The sequence below is a fragment of the Periophthalmus magnuspinnatus genome, chromosome 22, assembly GCF_009829125.3.
Source record: "Periophthalmus magnuspinnatus isolate fPerMag1 chromosome 22, fPerMag1.2.pri, whole genome shotgun sequence".
In the NCBI taxonomy this organism is placed as follows: domain Eukaryota; kingdom Metazoa; phylum Chordata; class Actinopteri; order Gobiiformes; family Gobiidae; genus Periophthalmus; species Periophthalmus magnuspinnatus.
Window position 1 is genome coordinate 745,045 of NC_047147.1, and position 21,863 is coordinate 766,907.

At 41.3% G+C, this 21,863-nt stretch overlaps 1 protein-coding gene across 1 annotated transcript in view; it reads left to right on the plus strand.

Moving 5' to 3' along the window:
• frmd6 (FERM domain containing 6) overlaps positions 1-21,863 on the plus strand; it is a 69,463-nt gene that overhangs the window by 13,031 nt on the left and 34,569 nt on the right. Inside the window, exons 2-3 of the mRNA XM_033988854.2 lie at positions 13,618-13,895; positions 15,955-16,045. Of these exons, the coding sequence (XP_033844745.1) occupies positions 13,797-13,895; positions 15,955-16,045 (190 nt within the window). The 5' untranslated portion in view covers positions 13,618-13,796. The remainder of the gene's footprint in view (positions 1-13,617; positions 13,896-15,954; positions 16,046-21,863) is intronic.

Here is a 21,863-nt window from a genome sequence, read left to right on the forward strand (position 1 = left end):
ACATGTTTGGGGATATGGCCAACCCTTGGATCATGCACTGGGCTGTTCCATAGGTCTTGTCCATTCTTGTCTCTGTTCAGAGCCGTGAATCAAAGGCCTCCATTGTTAAATAGAAGCAGATGTGCGAGTGGAATCTCCTGATGCTGCATTTTTGTCCTCTTCAGGCCTGAGCTGTGTCCCTCCTCTGCTCTTACTGTTATCTGCTCCATTCTACAGGCCTATTCTATCTCTGTATATTATCGTTACATACACCTCAACACTGCAGAGTCCCCACAGTTTAACATGGAGCTGGAAGACATGGCAGAATTCTGTGGTGCTGTGGTGAAATCTGTTAGCGTTACCATTTCTAAAAGTAGTGTAAAGCGCTGATAAACTCATAATAGTGAGTAATCATGATGCTCTGAATGCATAAGGTAAGTGTGGAGTAACTTTGGACCGCTGAAAACTGTTTCAGATGAACTAGTTCTGTTTTTCATGTTTTAAGACGGTAAAACTCAACTGGATAATATGCTTTATTATTTTTAATCTAATTATCTCCAAACCAGTCAAAAATGACAGGTTACCAATTCAATCAAGTCTAAACTAGTCCATGTTAAAGCTGCAATGTGTGCGACAGCGGCTCAGTTAGTAGAGTGTTTGTCCACTCACCCACAGGTTGGCAGTGCAATTCCTTTTCTCACAGATGAATGCTGTTGTTGTGTCCTTGGGCAAGACACTTAACACAGATTTGATATGTGTAACACTTAGTCTTATCAGTCTGTAACGGCTCTCACAGAAAAGGAACGTCACAGCAAATTTTTGAATGTGATTGGTCAAAGCATCACAGCGGAAAAGGCCAAGAGATTCAACTTTTGCTCCATCCAGCTGAGAGAAAAGCAGAGACGTCCTGTCTGTTCAGATGCACAAAGCTCTGACTTTCTGCACCTAGGCTGAAATTCATTTGTCGGTTTGGGCACTTCGCCTTTGGCTTCCTCCCGAGCCTCAAAGCTGCTCTGTGATTGGTCCGGCAACCACTGTATGGGCCCCATCGCACCAGCAGGACCACACCAAGATGGATTCTTGTGAGTTTATGAACGCACAAATATTGCGAATATCCATCTTTCTTTGCAAGGTTAGGAAGTTGCTGTGTAACTGTCAGATTACAGATTGCGGTTCATGGTTAATATCCCCTGTAATCACTGGTCACTACTTGTGTTCACCTTATTCTGGAAGTTGCTGTGGGCACCGCCATTATCATTTGGATTGTTTAATTTTGTATGGAGCTGCTGATCTTGAAGCAAATACGTTCTATAGGGACAGAGCCTGTTTTGAAGCCTCCCAGAGAATCGGTGCAGTGTTGACTTGTTGTTGCACATAAACATTGAACACAAACCAACCTACTTTATATAATATTATATAATATTAATATAATATTATAATATTTATTTTCCTAAATTCCCCATTGAAAGGAATAGGATTTCCACTTAATCGGAAGTGCTACTACAAAGAAAGCGCTGTTGGAGTGGAATAAGATCAATACTTGTGTACTTGTATACTTTCAGACAAACCCAAAGCAGTGCAGTTGGTCTGTGTGCAAAGCTGATGTTAGCTGTGATCTGTGCCACGTGGACACAACCCTGAAGGATGAACAGAGGAAGCAGCGTCAGCTAAAGCTCTAAAGGATCAGGACCAAACCAACATGTGCTGCAAACTAAAGCTCCATGAACAGGGCTAACAGGGAGAAATACTGCATCAGGCCGAGGATGTCACCATATCACATCTGTGTTAACGTGAGACAGGAAAGGTGTTCAGCGTTGAGATTACAGGTGGGACAATAAACAATAATATCGTTTATTGTTATAAAAAGGGTTGACAATAATCGCTTGTGGGACAGTTTATATAATCGTGATAATCAGCAACAAAGATAATCGCCATTATATCACCTGAATGTGCAGAAAAACGTATCCACAGGGCAGTCAGCGAGGGGGACAAAGGGGTCTGTTGACCCTCTTCCTATTAATTTGTATTACGGGGGGGTTTGTGAGGCTTATTGCCCTGGGCCCCAAAATTTCAGTTGACAGCCCTCCTTATCTATAATATTCTGTTAAAGTTATAATTATTCATATCCAAACAACTTTAATCATTATGGTGATGTAATCGTTGAATAATCAAAATTATTTTAGCCATTGTAATTCTCACAAAATTCAATATTGTCTCAGGCCTAGTTGAGAGAGGATCATATAAGTGAAGCATTCGTCGCACAATGAGGAAATTCCAGAGATTCTGCATTGTATCTGTTTTTATCATTATTTCACATTTGGAATAGTTCTGGGGTGAACATTAATAACACACAAATCAGCTGGCTTCTTTCCTTGTGGTCACTCCTTTCAACAATCTCACTCTGGATTGGCTCTTTAGTTGCTATGATGCTCGTGGTCAGCATTCCAAATATGGAATTCTGCTCCACATTGGCCCCTATAACTGCTAACGTCGATGAGCTTCATTTGGAGCTGAACGGTGTAGGTGACGTCACATTCACCTAGTCCACTTCTTTATACAGTCTGTGGTCATCACCTGATTAACCATTGTAAATAAATCTAATAAACATTCCCAGATCAGGCTGTATGAAAATAAGTAGAATTACATTTTTAGTAATAGTAATAAATGTCCTTTAATGACGCCATGTTAAAATCTTAAGTCATTCATTCCAAGTAATTAATCTGTAGTTAATCTTTGTATGTACTGGTTAATCTTCATTGTGTAACCAAATGAAACTGCACTAAAGATGGAACATATGGACTGGAGTAAGTCTAGATAATGGTGGCACATTGTTAACACCTCATAACAACGTTCTATTTCCTGACTTTGTGTGTGTCTGTGCGCGTTTCCACTCCCCTCTTTTTGTCTCTCATCTTGGTCAATGAAAAATTAAAGTTGTACTACGAGGAGGATCTGACACAAGCTTGTCTCCATGGAGATGTTATTACTGCCTGTAATATTTCTCAGTATGGCATTAAATTTGTCTGTCTTGCATTTATTCACCTACAGGTGTTTTTATTGCTGACAAATATACCTTGAAAAACATACACTTTTACAGTGACCAGGGTTTGCCTCTCCACAGACCTGACCTGTAACTTGACATGTGGAGTTTGGAGTTTGTATATCTGTGGGTTTCCTGTAGTTTCTTGTATTTTTCCAACCCATCTTTCCGCCATCTTGGAAAATGGAGAATTAAAGGTGCACTATGTCAGGTGCACTCGAGGGGGGTCTGACACAAGCTCCAAAGAGATATTCCATAGCATGGTATTACATTTGTCTAACATGTGTTTATTCAACTGCAGGTGTTTTTATTGCTGAAAAACACTACACTAGTAGTACGTTAACTGTGACCAGGGTTTGCGTCTCCACAGATCTGGCCTGGAACGTGACATGGCCTATGTGGAGTTTATATATCTGTGTGGGTTTCGCTCTTCATTTTTTCCTCCCATCTTTCCGCTGTCTTGGAAAAATGGAAAAAGAGTTTGATATTTTCTTTCAGAGGTGCTGGTGGTGGTGACCTTTGGTGCTCAGTCTGACGTAAAACAGAGTCTGTGTTATAATGACTCACTGCCACACTGTACAAGAATCCACCCATTCATTAGACTGATGTGGACCTTCCCTTTGCTCTTACACTGCAAAAGACAAAATGTGTTGAGTTGAGAATATGTTTAAATTGAGTTTTTACAACCTTAAACAGATTAAAAGAGGTAAATCGAGAGCTTCACCTTCCGGTTCAGCTCCTTCTTCACCACAACGAACCGATACAGTGACCGCATCACTGCAGAGACTGCACCGATCCGCCTGTCAATCTCACGCTCCATCCTTCCCTCACTCGTGAACAAGACCCCGAGATACTTGAACTTCTCCACTTGAGGCAAAGGCTTTCCACCCACCCGAAGAGGGCCCCTCTTCTAATATATAATAATATCCAATAATCAATTGTTAGCTAGTTGTTTTTAGCTTTACTGTCACAGAAAAAACGTTGTGAAAAGTGCTTATAAATCATCATAGTGAGTAATTAGGATACATTAGAATGCATAACGTAAGTGAGGAGTAACTTTGGACCGCTGCAAACTGTTTCAAATGAACCTGTTCTGTTTTTTCATGTTTTTAAGACAGTAAAACTCAACTGTTATAAATGCTTTATTATTTTTAATCTAATCTCCAAAGTAGTAAAAATGACAGTTTACCAATACAGTCAAGTCTAAACTAGTCCATATTAAAGCTGCAATGTGTGGGGGTGACAGTAGCTCAATTGGTAGAGTGGTTTGGTCATTAATCTGAAGGTTGGTGATCCACTGACCCACAAGTTGACGGTGCGATTCCAGCTCCCACAGATGAATACTGTTGCTGTGTCCTTGGGCATAAGACTTAACCGACCTCGTGCCCAGAGTCTGTGTATACTGATGTGTGAATGTGTGTGGTTCCTTGATCTAAAGCATTTTGAGTGCCTTGAAGGGGGAAAATACTAAAAAATATATTAAAAAATGAGCGTTTGTCTCCATGGAGATAAATGACTGCCTGGAATTTGTACATTCCAGGCATTCCAGTATGGCAATAAACTTGTATGCTTGTGTTTTATTGCTAAAAATACATTGAAAAACATTCCTATTGTGACCTCAGTTCGCCTTTCCACAGATCTGACCACTAACTTGACTAGTTGTCATCTACTTGTCTCCATGAAGGTAGACATATTTATTGCCATACTAATGAACATTCCATACAAGGCATCAACATCTCCATGGAGACGAGAAGGTGGCAGATTCTACACCAGAAAAGTTCCATACTGCAGCTTTAGATTCAAGTGTTTTTAAGCCATCGCTCCTGACTCCATTTACAGTGTAGTTGGCCTCACATAATGAACTGTCAAACCCAACAACAAGTCTTCAGGTATATCACTTACACTTTCACTGAGGTGCAACACAAACTGCTGCTTAGAAACAGAGCCGGGTTTCGGGTTTCTACAGAGAACACAACACTTGCTAATGTACAGCTAAACGGGCTAAAAATGGCTAGGGATGAGGCTAAGATTTAGGTTCCAGCATCAGCATCAGTATTATTGCAGGATTTTGTCAGATATCGTCTTGGTTCAATATTGAAAATGTATCAGATATTAAGCTCTTACATTTTGTCCATAGACTGTGTATATATAAATGGACATAGCTAACGTGCTAGCTGCTGTGCTTCAAATAGGAAGTGAGCATGGGGGTGCTTCTGGCTCCGTCGACTCTGGCTCCAATTCACTTTACATTGAAATGCTGCTGTCAAACTCGTCATTTTGGTCTTAAAATGTTTGTATTAACCCGCTCTACATGATCCTGGTGTTTTTAATTTGCTATTTTGTCTGTAAGTCAAGTTAAGAACATTAATATCAGACAAATCAAGTGCCTTCTTTCCCAAAGGTCGCACCTGCTAGTGTTATCAACATGTTAGATTGACAGAATTGCTAAGCACCCAGTCCCTAAACCAGCGGTGCGGGTGGGAATGAGCAGTCTTGCTCCAAATATAATACTCCTGGTCTGAATTCGAAATATGAAATTGGGCTCAAAATTTTCCCTATAACTGCTAGCCTCGAAGAGCTTCATTTGACTGGAGCCAAATGCTGTGGGTGACGTCACACTCACTTAGTCCACCTTATACACTCTGTGATTTTGTCTTACCTCTCTGTGTGTTCATATTCAGTTCAATTTCAATTCATTTTATTTTTGTAATGCCCAAGATCACAACAACAGTTGTCTCGAAGGGCGTTCATGTTTTGGTTGATGGGGGAAACCGGAGTACCCAGAGGAAACCCACCCAGACACGGGGAGAAACATGAAAAACTCCACACAGAAAGGCCTGGGCGACCCGGGGATCCAACCAAACCTTCTTGCTGTGAGGCATGAGTGTTGCCATTCAGCCACCGTGCTGCCTACTCACACTCACATATGTTGGGGCTAAAGGATTTGGGGAAAATATCAAATTGCAATTTTTAAAAGACATTTTTTCTGCTATTAGATTTGCGATTCATGTTTATATCATACAATCTCTTCAACGTCCAGATGAATTGACAATATGAGCTGGCAAAACAATACAAGAATCACAGATCTAAATGACAAGGTTAGCAGTTTTTATGCAGAATAAGACCCCATAGAGAATCAGGTGGAGCATCTTACACACTGGGACATTTCAGAACATGTTTTTCTCATAGCCTTTATAAAGAGTGAGTGTGACGTCACCCACAGTGTTCGGCTCCAGTCAAATGAAGCTTATCAAGGCTAACAGTTCTAGTGGCCAATTTGGAGCAGAATTGCATATTAGGAATGCTGGCCGCGAGTAGCATAGCAGCCAAAGAGCCAATCCAGAGCGAGTCTGTTGAAGGTAACGACCCTTCCCGCCTGCAGCGCTGGTTTAGCATGGAGCAGGCACGTTGCAATGCTGTCAATCAAACCTGTTGCTAACGCTAGTGGGCGCGACCTCGGGGAAAGAAGGCGCAAGATTTGTCTGTTATTATTGTTCATATCTTCTTATATCTTCTTCTTCTTAATTAATCTTAATTCTTAATAATGCACAATAGTGAAATAAATACCCCAGGATCAATGACAATGCTGTGTGTTTTTGTGTGTTTCTGAGTCCTTAACATTGGTGTTGGCAAATATCAGTTATTGGCCATAGCAGAAAGTCAAGTAACATACCTCTGGTCATATCAAGTATCATGTCCTGGTCGTTTAAAATGTCACTTGCAAAACATATCACTTTGATTTACCACAATGAAAACTACTTATCACAGGTCTAGAGGAAAAAACTGGCCAGAAATAAAACTGCATAACTCAAAAGAGATTGATAGCTTTTTCATGGCCGATGCCAATACTGATAGTTTAGAATCCAGAGCAACGATTGCCGATGAGCTCTGCTGATGATGTTTAATAATGTTGTAGATTTAGAATAGTTTTTTGTGGTTTAAATCTGCTCTTGGGTTTTTGTGTCAGTGGTATGAATTCATTTCAATATTATCGTTTATCATCTCGTATATCAAACTTCCAAAATGTGTTATTGTGACAGGCCTACTTAAGAAAGTTGTGCTGTCACGTTTTGTGCAGCTATCTCTTTGCATTAAAGTGTTAATGTAAAGATCTGTGTGGTTTTTTTTAGGCAGCAGAATGGCCAAAACTAAATATTGACTAATTCTGGAGATTTAAGGCTGATACCTGATACACTAAAATGTCTAAATATTGGTTCAATATATCAACCATCTGATGTATCCATTTATTTCTATAACAGTATTTTGCATTCTGTGTTCATTTCTTAGGTGTTGACTCTCTCCTGCTTCCGACTACAGCTCACTATGTTTGCTTTGTTCAGTATATTTGTTAGAAATGTGTAGTATACGTTTCCTCTAACAATAGCTCCGTATTGTCTTGCTGTGCACAGGACGTGGTGCCTATAGCGAGGACAAAAGGGCGATCCAGGTCCCCTTTGAAATCTGCAGCAGGAGATATTCATAACCCGCTCCCTGCAACAAACTGCTCCAGAAAATGGCTAACATAATCCCTACTATGCTGTATGGAAATCTGAGTGTGGGCTAAGTGTTTACATTGTTGTTAAGGCTTGAAAACAACTTGAAACATGAATAAATTCTATAGAAAAGTGTGTTGTAACCTGATGTGTAATAGCCCACTTTACGTGAGCAAGAACTCCCAGGAACCTCACTGTTAGCATCATGACTTCCTGTCCAGTTTCATCTCTTTGAGCTAAAATGAACAAATATTTAAAGATCAGATCTCAGTGGACAGGGAGCTGCGGATTGGTTAGTGGTCAGGGGTCAGAGGTTAGGGGGCTAGGGTCAGACAGTGGACAGGGAGCTGCAGGTGGGTTAGGGGTCAGAGGTTAGGGGGCTAGGGTCAGACAGTGGACAGGGAGCTGCAGGTGGGTTAGGGGTCAGAGGTTAGGGGGCTAGGGTCAGACAGTGGACAGGGAGCTGCAGGTGGGTCAGGGGTCAGAGGTTAGGGGGCTAGGGTCAGACAGTGGACAGGGAGCTACAGGTGGGTTAGGGGTCAGAGGTTAGGGGGCTAGGGTCAGACAGTGGACAGGTGGATGTCACAGTCACATGTTAAACACTCACAAATAAAATGAATACCTCAACATAGACACTTCTGTGTTTAGAAAGAGACATGTTTGTGTCTCAATGCTAAAGCTAATGCTAATTTTGGGGAATAATAAGTATTAAAACACCACATATTTACAAAAAATATTGTATAGTCTGTAGTGTTTTAATTAATCTGAATTTTAACAGGTTGTTTTGTGTTTTCTGATTTTAGTAAACTTGACTGTTAGCTTTGAGAGACAGTGAGCTAACTAGCACACTGCTGTACGCGGAGCCTTTTGATGTCACAGCCTTAGACAAACAGACCAACACACTGCACCATTCTACCTTTAAACACGTCTGGTCACGTTTATTACAATTAAAAGCACTGTACCTGATTCTTGCCGTTTTAAAAATGTGAAAAACAAAACTAGTCCATTTTAAACTTTTTGGAGTCATCCATACTTTTACCTTATGCTTTCTGAGCATCTTAAGGGAAAAACTGTATCCAGGCCCTTTAAATCATTGTGTTACTTTTGTGTGGCCCCAGTCAGCAGCCTCAGCATCCTGGATGTGCAGACTGCAGCTCTTCTCCCAATGACCCGCTTTAATGAGAACCTATGCTGTGTGTCAACACAACACGATTTATGACTGCATTACCCACAATGCCCTCTGTCTCTGCACCAACAAAGCCACACTGTACGACCCAGGCACAAGCAATGAATGGGCACTTAGTCAAATAAGGATTTTCAAATGCAGCTGTAGCACAGAACACATGGAGGTGTCCTCTGGGGGAGGCAAATGGCAAGTGGTACTATCAGTTATACAAGTGTAGTTTGAGCCATGTGGAAAGGCAGTCCTAAATCTAAACAAGGAAATCTATAGAACAAGCTAGCATGCAGCTCAACAGACCTAGCCAACAGTGTACTTAGCTCCTCCCTTCAAACAGATATAAGGCAGTGTTCACCAGCAATCTGACTGTGACTGAAGAAGCGACTTGAATGAGTAGCCAAACGTCTTTGCTTAAATAAAGTTTTGTCCACAATATAGTTTTTCTTTTACAACAAGAAATTTATTTGTATATAAACTAATATCATGAGTCATAGAAGCTCATAGTTAAACCTTCCACAGCTCAAATCTCATGGTATTACAGAAAAAGAACCAAAATTTCCCCAAAAGCGCAAAGAAAAATTACCGCTATAAATATTGACCCCCTAACTATTGTTCCATCTATAGTATATAGATGTAGTATTCCTCATAATAGACCTAATATCGCCCTGCTCTTCTATTTCCTTTCCTCCAAACTGTTGTAATTTAGAGAAAAGTTCAAAGTTGGACATATTTGCTCTGTAGGTTTCTGTTAACTTCACCAAATGGGCCACTTCTTCTCACTTACTGCAGCATTTTGAAGTACAAGACCACCTCTGTAAATACACACATACCTTTGGGAAACCCTCTTTTTGATGCTAATCTGCCCCTGTCTTGTGCAATGCACCACCTCCCCCGTGTCGGATGGGGCAGAGGTGAGACCTTACAGACAGGAGTCTTCCTGTCTGTAAGGTCTCACCATGATGATGGGTTTGGAGATGTTTCGTTTTGGTCTTTTGTCTTAAGGTGGGACAGTTTACGCCCCCCGGAGGTTGCATTATCTGACCCCAGGCCTCATGCAGAGACGGGCACGTTTGAACTTGTTACCTGGCTGCCTGTGTGTTAAAAGTTAGGAGCAGAGTTGCCAGGTCAGTTTTAGTGACTTTGGGCTTCTATTTTTAGGAAAGTAACATGCAGAATTCGAGGGTGGCTGGTTATGTTGTTTGGGTTTGCTCCCCAGTGACATTTGTGGTCTTTTTCTGGTCTGTTTCATAATAATACACAGAGTAAAGACTAAAATACTGGCTGTTAACAGACAATTGATGTTTTAAAGCAGTTTTTGATGGTAATGCTAATATGTGCCTCTCATAGTGTTCAATCAACAGTGACACACAACATTTAACTTTTTTTTTTTTTAACATATTTTCTGGGGCTGGGGTCACATGTTTTTGGCTTTTTTTTGCTCTCTGAAATATATATATATATATATATATATATATATATATATATATATATATATATATATATATATATATATATATATATATATATATATATATATATATATATATATGTAGGCTCAAATAGACACAGCTAACCTGCTAGCTGCCACATTCCAAATAGGAAGTTATCTTGGACGCTCTTCCAGCTTCATCTGCTCTGGCTCCAATTCACTTTACATTAAGGTCGTATTCACACTAGCACTGGTTAGTACGCTTTAATCGAACTCTAGTTCTTTTGGCCACAAAGTCCGGTTCGTTTGGTCAGGTGTGAATGCGCAATCGAACTCTGATACGGTCCAAAAAAGCGAACGCTGGTCCGCCAAAAAACCTAGGTCTCGGTCCGGTTGAAGTGAACTCTGGTACGGTTCGAATGCATATGTGAACGCCAAGCGGACCACAGGCCACTCCAAAGACAGGAAGCGGATTACATGCAGAGCATTCTGGGTAAATAAAACCAAAACAAACACGGGTGCAAAGCTAGCGGAGCGGAGAAATGGATCGTGGTCAGACGTGGAGTGAAGAGGAGGTAAAAGCCCTCATAGAAATATGGTCTGACGAAAATATATGTCAGTTACTCGTGACCACGCACAAAAACAACGAGGCTTATAAATTAATAAGTGAAAAAATGAAAGCAGTAGGATTCCCCCGCACTGTAGCGCAGTGTTGTTTACATTTCCCTGCGGAAAAGAAGTTGCGTTGTATTGACCAATAGACGAGCGGCGTTTCTTCTTCATGGTTTTTTGTCTCGTTTCCTTCCATGGTTTTTGGTACAGCGCCACCACATGTGAAGGATTAGACAAGCTTCTCAAAAAGTTTGGTTCGTTTGACAAAAAGCAGTGTGAAAGCAAACCGCTCCAGTTGAAAATGTTAACAATGTTTCAATTTTGGTCCCGAATCGAACCGAGTCTACTGGACTATTAGGTGTGAAAACGACCTAAAAATCTGTCTGCTGTCAGACTCGTCATTTTGGCCTTAAAATATTTGTATTAACCTGCTGTACATGATCTTGGTATTTTTATTTAGCTATTTTGTCCGTAAATCAAGATATGAACATTAATACTAGACAAATCAGGCGCCTGATGGTGCGAGCGGGAAGGGGCGTTACCTTCAACAGCCTCGCTTTGGATTGGCTCTTTAGCTGCTATGATACTCACAGTCGGAATTCCAAACATGGAACTCTGCTCTAAATTGGCCCTATAACTGCTAGCCTCGGTGAGCTTCATTTGACTAGAGCTGAACGCTGTGGGTGACCTCACACTCACTTAGTCTACTTCTTTATACACTATGGCAAGAAGAGATGATGTAGTAATTCTCCTGACAGGCTTGTGTGCTTTAGATGTTACATGAAGTGTGTTCGTCTTTACACTGTGTAAATGCAGTCCTCGGCGTGCACAGAGTGACCTTAATAATCCACAAAGGCTTCATTCTCAGACCAGTGTGTTTGGTCTTTAGTTCAGAATTTTTCCACTTTAGCAGCAGCTCCTCCTCATTCACAGAGGGAGGAGCCCACAAAGACAGTTAGTTCTGTTTATAAGGACTGACTCAGAGAGTGTGTGGAATGCTGCTATAGTTTATTTCATTACATTTCATACATGTTCGAGATGCTTCTGTTTTCTTGTTTTAAAAGAAATTGGGTTCACAATGTTGCCATATTTAATACAGAACTAACAAATTTACCTGAAGAATACAAACTTTACAATACTTTACAAAGGTGTGAGTCTTTTCACCGGTGAACCCCCGTCTTCAGATGGCCATGATTGACAGGTGGATTATAGCCAGTCAAGGACATACATGGTCCGTTCATATCAAAACAAATATGGCTGCTTACGAGGAAAAAAGAAAGGGGAAAATATGACAAGGGACTGAAAAACATGGCAGATTTCTGTAGAATCAATGACTAACGAACGAAATTCTGTTAATCTGAGGCGAGAGACAGAGACATTTCATTTCGTCTGTGAACAATGAGTGATGATGTGTGATGGGGGAGTGAGGACCAAATTGATATACCTCTGTATAAAAAATACTACAGTAGTAAAGATACCATTATGAACTTAAATTTGTGCTCAGATCACCCTAGCCTTGTTTACTTTCATGATATTACGATTGAAAGTTGAGGAAAGATTATATATTTTTTCCATTTTGTACAGAATTGATACCTGATCCATTCAGTTCTCCAGTTTTTGAGCTCTTTCTGGTATCTTGTTTAAATGAGCATGTTTTTGTGTATATAGTTTAAAATCAGGCATTGGTTGTCCTTGGTAAATAAGAGTTGAACCTCCAGTTACAGCTCCAGTGACTGAGTTTGTGTGTTTGAATTGTGTCACTTCCTCCACAGAGGTGCCCAGGGACGCTCTGACATTCCCCCACTCTGAAGTCACTTTTTGTGGACAACTCAGAGGAGCACTGCCCTGTTTTTCCTGGAGCGCCATGTCTTTCATTTGCACTCTCCTATTTTTATACCTAGAAAAAAAAACTAAAAAAACTATCCTGGTCTTAGGGCATTGTGTGTAAGTAAGGCTGTCACAATAACACATTTCAAAGCAAGATATATCGCTATAGAGATATACTGTGATAAACGGTAATATTGAAACCATTTTATGCCACTGATACAATTAAAATAATTAAGATAATCAATTAATAATCCCATATAATAATCCCAATAACATCTTTTTTAAAATAAATGGTATCATTAAAAGACATGAGCTGCAACAAATAAATGCCATGATGAAGCTCATCGAGGCTAGTAGTTATAGTGGCAGATTTGGAGACGAGTTTCAGACTGTGAGTATCATAGCAACCAAAGAGCCAATCCAGAACAAGGCCATTGAAGGTAAGGCCACTTTCAGCCCACATCGCTGGTTTAACACAGAGCAGGCGCTTGGCAACACTGTCAATCAAGCCTGTTGCTGATGCTAGTGATAGCAACCTCAGAGAAAGAAGATGTCTGATTTGTCTGTTATTAATGTTCATATCTTGCTTTATGGACACAATGCAAAATAACATTTAAGACAGAAATGATGAGTCTGACAGCAGCAGTTACAGAGAGAGAGGCCACAGTTTTCTTATGTAAAGTGAGTTGGAGCCAGAGTCGAGTGAGCCGGAATAGCGCCCATGATCACTTCCTATTTGGAACACTGCAGCTAGCAGGTTAGCTATTTCCATTTATATATACAGTCTATGGTGCTGCCTGCTCAGTTTGTGAATTGTTCAAAGTGCAATTTTGAATCAGTTGCTTCTTCATTTATCACAATAGGAAAGACTGCAGTTATTTAGAATACACTGTCCCCTGTGGTTTTCTAGATAAATTCTTGTATCTGTAGTTTAGACCTCTACAAACATGTTTTGAAATGCCCCAGTGTGTCAGTTGCCCTCCCTGTGTCTCCAAGTTCTTATTCTGTGTAAAAGCTGTTAAACCGATAACCCTAAACTTTCTGATTTATTCTCCAGGAGCAGCCCTGATCTCTGGTCCTGATGCCCTCCCCCCAGCACCCCGTCCCGCCTGAGCCCAGAGGAGCAGATTCTGTCGTGACCTGCACTTGAGCCATAGTCTTCTGGAGGAGGAGGAGGTGGAGGAGGAGGTGGAGGAGGAGGTGGAGGAAGATTCTCTCAGGCTCCATCACTCAAACATGAACAAACTGAACTTCCACAATAACAAAACCATGCAGGACCGTCGCTGTGTCTGTGTCTTTTTGCCCAATGATGATACGCTCAACGTCATCGTCAATGTGAGTAACTCCATGCCTTCATTCATGCGTTTTAGCTTCATGTTACAGGTACCATTTTGGGGACTTTTCACAGCAAGGCAAAGTAAGTTTATTTGTATAGCACAATAGGTACACAAAAGTAATTTAAATTACTTTGCAGAATTATAAAGACATTAAAATCACAACACAACAAATCAAAACATAAATAATCATCATAAAAGTAAGCCGATATAGTAATTAATTACTATGGCAATGGTCCTGTTTTTTATTATTCTGAAGCCTATGCATTTTAGCTTTACACTGAGCTGGAGACAGGTCAGCATCCTCAAGTGTAACTGTAAGATACAGATGTGTGGACCTGGTTAATGGTTAATATCTCTGTTATTACTGGGCTTATCCACATGAAACAAAAACTGATACAAAGTTCAACATCTTCTCCGTCAGTATAAATAGACTGGAATGAAATTATTTTAAATGGGGGCGGCATCGATCAACCCTAAAGACATTATTGTTGAACTGGAAATAAATGTAAGCCTTAAGATTAACAAGCCAAGTTCGTGGAGCTAATCCCTGGTAAATAATGAGGTTTAACACTTGTTTATCATAAGTTTTAATCTTTCTTTATAAAACAGTGACTCCCCCATAGAGTTATATCAGCAGTTACAGAGAGAAGGTTACAGTTTTTCAAGGTAAAGTGAATTGGAGCCAGAGTCAATGGAGCCGGAAGTGTGCTCATGATCACTTCCTATTTGGAAAGTGAAGGCTAGCAGGTTAGATATGTCCATTTATATAAACAGTCTATGGGTTATACAGGCCCCTGCAGTCCATCTGAAACTATGACATATCCGTGAAATCATCTGCTCTGACCACAGCCGTCTGAACCCACTGCAGTTTAATCTAAGGTCATTAAAGTGCAAAAGTGCTGTTATTCCTGTTATTACTATCTATCTGTATGGTCTACAGAGTGTGGCTGCTAAATAAGCACACTTATAACCAGAAGATTGACAGTTTGATGCCAGTTATGACCATAGACTGTATAAAGAAGTGGACTAAGTGAGTGTGATGTCACCCACAGCATTTGGCTCCAGGCAGATCACAAAGCCCATCGAGGCTAGCAGTTATAGGGGCCAGTTTGTAGCTGCGTTGCATATTAGGAATTCTGACTGCGAGTATCATAGCATCCAAAGAGGTTGTTGAAGGTAATGCCCCTGCCCGCTCACACTGCTGTTTTAGCACGGCGTTTATCTGTTAATTAGGTTTGATAAATGCTGTCAATTAAACCTACTGACGTTAGCGGGAGCAACCTTGTGGAAAGAAGGCACCTGATTTGTCTGTTATTAATGTTGATATGTTGAGTTACTGACACAATAGTGAAATAAAAAACCCAGGATCATGTATGTGTGCTCATGCTCACTTCCTATTTAGACGGGGGCCAGCAGGTTAGCTATGTCCATTTATATATACACTCTGTGTGCAGTATTAACGAACAGCAGTTAGCCATTGGAATTCTCCCTGACCGTGGTATAAAGTGCAATGTACATCCAAGTTTTCATCATCTTTTCAATCATCTTGTCTACCCAAGTCTAATTGTAAAATGTAACACCACAGGCCTGTATAATACTGGATTTTCACTTCACTTATAACTGAAAAAAATGTTTTAATGTAATTATTATTTTAATTAAATGAAATAAAGGCATCTTACACTACAAAGTCAGTATAAATCACTACTCATTCATGGGTTTCAGACAAATGGTTCCTTCCTGATTTGAAGGACTTTGTGAAGACCTTTCCCCATTCAAAAGATTAAGTATTTTGATTCATATGAATGTCTTAATTGCTGTTACAATGGAGGATTGTTGGCATAGCTTGAAACTCCTAAATATCCCTGTTAGAACTTATGACTTACTTACTTATGGCTATGAACTTATATGGACATTTTAACTCTTTAGCAAAAGCTGAACGAGTGAGGGGTTACACAGACATTTTAACTCTTTGATTTACTTCCCAAAGAGTGTTTAGTTTGACAAGAAATCATTCTTTCCCTTTCAAATAAATGTTTTGTCTTGTTTTCTTTTCCTAGGTGAAAACATTGTGTCAAGAGCTGTTGGTTCAGGTGTGTGACCTCCTGCGGCTTAAGGACTGTCACCTGTTTGGGCTCAGCGTCATTCAGAGTGAGTGATCCCTTTTAACAAACATCTCATCCAGACTGAGTCGTAACTTTACACAAACAATCTCTGATCCAGAGCATAGACGGTATAAGGAAGTGGACTAAGTGAGTGTGACATGACCCACAGTGTTTGGCTCCAGTCAAATGAAACTCATCGAGGTTAGCAGTTATAGTAATTTGGATCTGAGTTTCATATTTGGAATTCCGAGCGCGAGTATCATAGTAACTAAAGAGCCAATCCAGAGCGAGGCTGTTGAAGGCAACGTCCCTTCCCATCCGCATCGCTGGTTTAGCAGAGTGCGGGCACTTAGCAACGCTGTCAATTAAAGCTGTTGCTAACGCTAGCAGGAGCAATCTAGGGGAATGAATATGGTTGATGCGGCTGCTTGTAGCTGTGGTCGTAATTTCTGCAGTGCTTGTCACCGTGGCAACCCCCAAACCCGTGGTGGACACCGGAAGTAAGGGATGCCGTCAGGCTGAAGAAGGAAGCCTATTGAGCCCTGTTGGGTTGTGGGACTCCTGAGGCAGCTGATGAGTACCAGCGGGCCAAGCGTGCTACAGCTCGCCGAGGAAAAAAACTCGGGGTTGGGAGGATTTTGGGGAGGCGATGGAAGAGGACTGTGGGATGGCCTCAAAGAAATTCTGGCAAACCGACCGATGCCTCAGGAGGGGGAAGCAGTGCTTCACCAACACTGTTTACAGTGCGGATGGAGAGCTGCTGACCTCGACTGGGGATGTTGTCGGACTGTGGAAGGAATACTTTGAATATCTTCTCAATCCTGCTATCACGCCTTCCGAGGAGCAAGCAGAGACTGGGGACCCAGAGGAGGACTCATTCATCACCCTGGCTGAAGTCACTGAGATGGTGGCAAGGCTCTGGGGGTAAATGAGATCCGTCTCGAGTACCTCAAGCCTCTGGATATTGTGGGGCTGTCTTGGCTGACACATCTCTGCAACATTGTATGGCAGTCGAGGACAGTACCACTGAACTGGCAGACCGAGGTGGTGGTCCCTCTGTATAAGAAGCAGGACCGGAGGGTGTGTTCCAACCACAAGGGAATTACACTTCAGGAGGAGCAGTGCAGTTTTCATCCTGCTCGCAGAACACTGAACTAGCTCTATACTCTCCACCAAGTCCTCGAGGGATCTGGGAGTTTGCCCAACCAGTTCACATGTGTTTTGTGAATCTGGAGAAGGCATTCGACCGTGTCCCTCATGGTGTCCTTTGGGGGTGCTCTGGGAGTATGGGGTCTGGGGCTCTTTGCTAAGGGCTGTCCGGTCCCTGTATGACCGGAGCAGGAGCTGTGTTCGCATTGCTGGCAGTAAGTCAGACCTGTTCCCGGTGCATGTTGGACTCCGCCAGGGCTGCCCTTTGTCACTGGTTGTGTTCATTATATTTATGGACAGAATTTCTAGGCGCAGCCAGGGGCCAGAGGGGGTCTGGTTCGGGAACCACAGGATTTCATCTTTGCTGTTTGCAGATGATGTTGTCCTGATGGCTTCATCGAGCCAGGACCTGCAGCAGGCACTGGGGCGGTTTGTAGCCGAGTATAAAGCAGCTGGGATGAGAATCAGCTCCTCCAAATCCAAGGCCATGGTTCTCAACCGGAAAAAGGTGGCTTGCCCTCTCCAAGTGGGTGGAGAGTCCTTGCCTCAAGTGGAGGAGTTCAAGTGTCTCAGTCTTATTCACGAGTGAGGGAAGGATGGAGCGTGAGATTGACAGGTGGATTGGTACAGCGTCTGCAGTGATGAGCTGAGCAAGGCAAAGCTCTCGATTTACTGGTCAATCTACGTTCCTACCCTCACCTATGGTCATGAACTTTGGGTAATGTCCGAAAGGGCAAGATCGTGGATACAAGTGGCCAAAACGGGTTTCCTCTGTAGGGTGGCTGGGCACTCCCTTAGAGATTGGGTGAGGAGCTCAGTCACATGGGGGAGGAGTTCGGTGGAAAGCCGCTGCTCCTACACGTCGAGAAGAGCCAGCTGAGGTGGCTCGGGCATCTGCTCAGGATGCCTCCTGGACACCTCCCTAGGGACGCTGCCCTAGGGTGTTCCAGGCATGTCCCCCGGGAGGAGGCCCCGGGAAACACTCGGGGACACGCTTGAGGGATTATGCCTCTCGGCTGGCCTGGGAACGCCTTGGAGGTCCCACCAGAGGAGCTGGAGGATGTGTCTGGGGTAAGGGAAGTCTGGGAGTCCCAGCTCAGACTGCTGCCCTCTCGACCTAGCCCCGGATAAGCGGAAGAAAATGGATGGATGGAAATCTGATATAAAGTGGTGTTGGTTTGTTCTATTATAAAAGCCAAAAGTAAAATCTGTCAACTGGACGAGAGTGAAGACGCTGCTCTTCAGTTCTGGTCAGATTGCTGCTGGACACTGCCTTATATCTGTCTGAAGGGAGGAGCTAACCACACTGAAACTGTAAACAGCTTTTGTTTACAATTTTTGTTTGTAGGCTAGCTCTATTGAGCTACATCAGACATGGGCAAACTATGGCCCGAGGGCCACACGGCCCTTTGGGCTTATCAATCTGGCCTGCCGAAGGTGACCAAATTATATTAAAATAGGTAAGGGTAAACCTTGTTCAAAGTTTTTCTGCTGTGTTCATATAACTGAAATTTAATTAATTAATTATCAGTTAATTAATTAATGCATTTGGAAAACAATTTGTACAATGACCCTTGCATATTCATGTTTTGCTACATGTTGCATGCCAAGTCTCTAATGTAATATATACAGCTCTATATCCTGGCCTGGCCCCTCTGTCAAATTTTAGAACACATTGTGACCCGTGTGTCAAGAAGTTTTCCCACCCCTGAGCTACACTAAGTGTGCACTGTGGCTGAGTCATACTTAACATATTCATTCATCTCTTAATGGGTGCTTTCGCACCTATTGGCATCGTGGCTCCCTATATTGTTCTCTTTGTTTCTTTTGTTTGCTTTGGATTTGAGAATGGAGTTATAAATCGGAGATAAATGGTGTGAGGCCCCCATTCCTCTTCAAAGAAGGATTGTTTTTCCAACAAAAAATTCTTCTTTAACTCTCCTCTCAAACCATTTCTTTTCTCTGGCTCAGATCTGAACCTCATTCTCTTAAAAGGAGTGGTTAGTGCCTTTGAGATGGAGAGGTACAGCAGACTGGGGTCATGTGACCAACAAGTCAAAACTCGAGCTTTTGCTGTAGCTGTCCCTAGACTCTGATCTTTAAATATTTTTAAATCTTTGTTGAAAACTCATCTGTTTGCACTGGCTTTTAGCACGTGCTGAGCAGGACACATGTATTGTATTGTATTTGTTGTGTTCTATTGTATTTTTGTGTGTTTTGTTTTATTACATTGCACTTCATACTGTACAGCACTTTTAGCAGCGGTGGTTGTTTTTAAATGTGCTTTGTAAATGCATCATACTCCATACTCTATACAAAATAATACAACCCAAAGGACGAAGGAGGTGCCCAAATGGGTACATAATATAAAAACTATCATTATCGTAATATAATCGTTAATCACTGTTATTTTGGCCATGATATTCGTGACACCACTTTTCAATAATATGTGTCCTAAGAACGTCTGATTATTTTAACCTGCAAACACTGAGGGACTGCCTGGAAATTAGAGCTGAACAATTTTGGAAATATTTTAACTTTTTTACTTTAAAATCAAAATTTTGTTCACACCCCACATTTTAAACTAATTAAGAGAACCTGATTGTCTCCATGGAGATGTTATTGCCTTACCTGGAATGTTCTACAGTATGGCATTAAACTCCCAGGCATTGTTAATGTAAGCAAGGTCGCCTCTCCACAGATCTGACTTGTATCATGATGGCTTCACAACTTTCCAGACAAAGCAATAACATCTCCATGGAAACAAGCAGGTGGTGGATTATTCTACCAGAAAGTTACATAGTGCACGTTAAAGCCACAGTATGCGACTTTTGGGGCAAAATAAAATAAAAGTGTATATTTATTTGGTTGTTTATTGAACTGAAACACTTACAGACTTTGATACTGTACCTTTAATCTCAAAATATATGTACTTGTAATCTTCCAAATATTCGCATTGATTATTGCAAACTTAAAAACCTTAAACTTAAAAGCTTTTGGAATCTCTTCAAATTTCCCATTTACTCTTCACAGTGGTATAATCTCGTACAGCAGAGTCGTCCTTGAACGTAGCACTTCTCACCTATGTGTCATGGTTGCTCACAGGGGCCTCTGCTCACTGTCCCCATTGCCCAGCGCGTCCACACTGGTTTTTACTACCTTCTTTACTCCCTTTCTTTCTTTTCCATGTGTTTTATATGTGCTCGGAGTCACAGACCCGATGTGAGAGGCACACAGCCACAAGCAGCTTTGTGTTTAGAGATTTACTTGCCAAATAAAACAAAGAATTTCTGTGGGAGGCTTTGACAGTAGCTGAAGAGTGTTAAGTTTATTGTGAAGATATGAATCGTTAATGTCACAAATGGCAAATACAAATGTGGAAATTATGTAAATATCTCATGTCCATTCTGTGTAAAAGAAATAAGTTCTGAACATGTTCTGAATTACATGGGATTTCTTCATAATTCAGCCTGCTCTTGAATGTAAATGCAAGAATATACACTTAATAACCTGGTGACCAAGTTTGTGGCCAAATCTTTTTGTCAAAGCCTGATTTCATCAGATCTTAGAAGCTATGCAAGGCCTGGCCTGGTCAGTGCTCGGATGGGAGACTGCTGGAAATTCCAGATGCCACAGTGACAAAAATGAAAAAAAATGCCCCACATGAGTCGCCCCTCAGATCAGTTCTAAAAACAGCACAACTCACTAATGAGCTGCATCTAAAATTTAATTTTATTCTGTTGCTATTTTTTTAATCACCCTTGCGTTTATATAGATTTAAAAATGACAATATCTTAAACATATGTTCATTATACGTGAAGTTTAGATAAGTTAAGGTGAACTTTGACCTACTCACTTCAAATGTCAGTATTGTGCGCGTGACAAAACCAGTGCTCCGCTCTGCGCTGTGAGGATGCGCTGAATGCAGTTTCTTTCTCCAAAACATGGTAGAAAATAAAGAGATCACTTTCACAACGATTTAAGACAGTAAAAGAAACCTGCACGTATCTCATCTGCGGAGCGACTGTGGTGGCGGCAAAGACACAATGTGGAGGGACACGTCACTACGTCTCACAAAACTCCACACTAACTACCCACGGGGACGCGCACTCCCCACGGGGACGCGCACTATGGGCAGAACAAGCCCAGAGCTAAACGCAGCTTTGGGTAAACAACAGGCTTTTTTCACGACACCGGTGAAAAAGTCACACAACCGAGATTTATTTAAGAATATGTAAGCTTATTTTTCTTTAACATTACATAATTGATAACTTTATGAAACATGGTGCATGCATATTATTTATGTTTTGTTAAAAAGGTTTGTCAATGGATAGTGAAAATGGGACACTTTTCCTATGAAATGTAGTGATGTAAGTGTCATCTGGAAATTTAACAATTACTAAGATCAGTAAAGTTAAAGTGCTGAATACTGATATCTGTTTCTCTCCTTGCTCATTGTTGATAATTATTTTGAGAACTCATTAATGTGATCAGTGTCTTGCAACATGATCAGTGTCTTCACATAGACGATTATCATTTATCATTATTAATAATATATAACTAAAGGCAAACTGAGAAAATGTGTTATTTCAGAAGAGCGTCTCAAACTGGTAGCCCTTCGTATGACTCAGTGCCATAAATTAGCTCTCAGGTTAAAAAAGGTTGGTGACCCCTGCTCTAGTCATTATTTATTCCATACTTTGTGATGGTAAAGT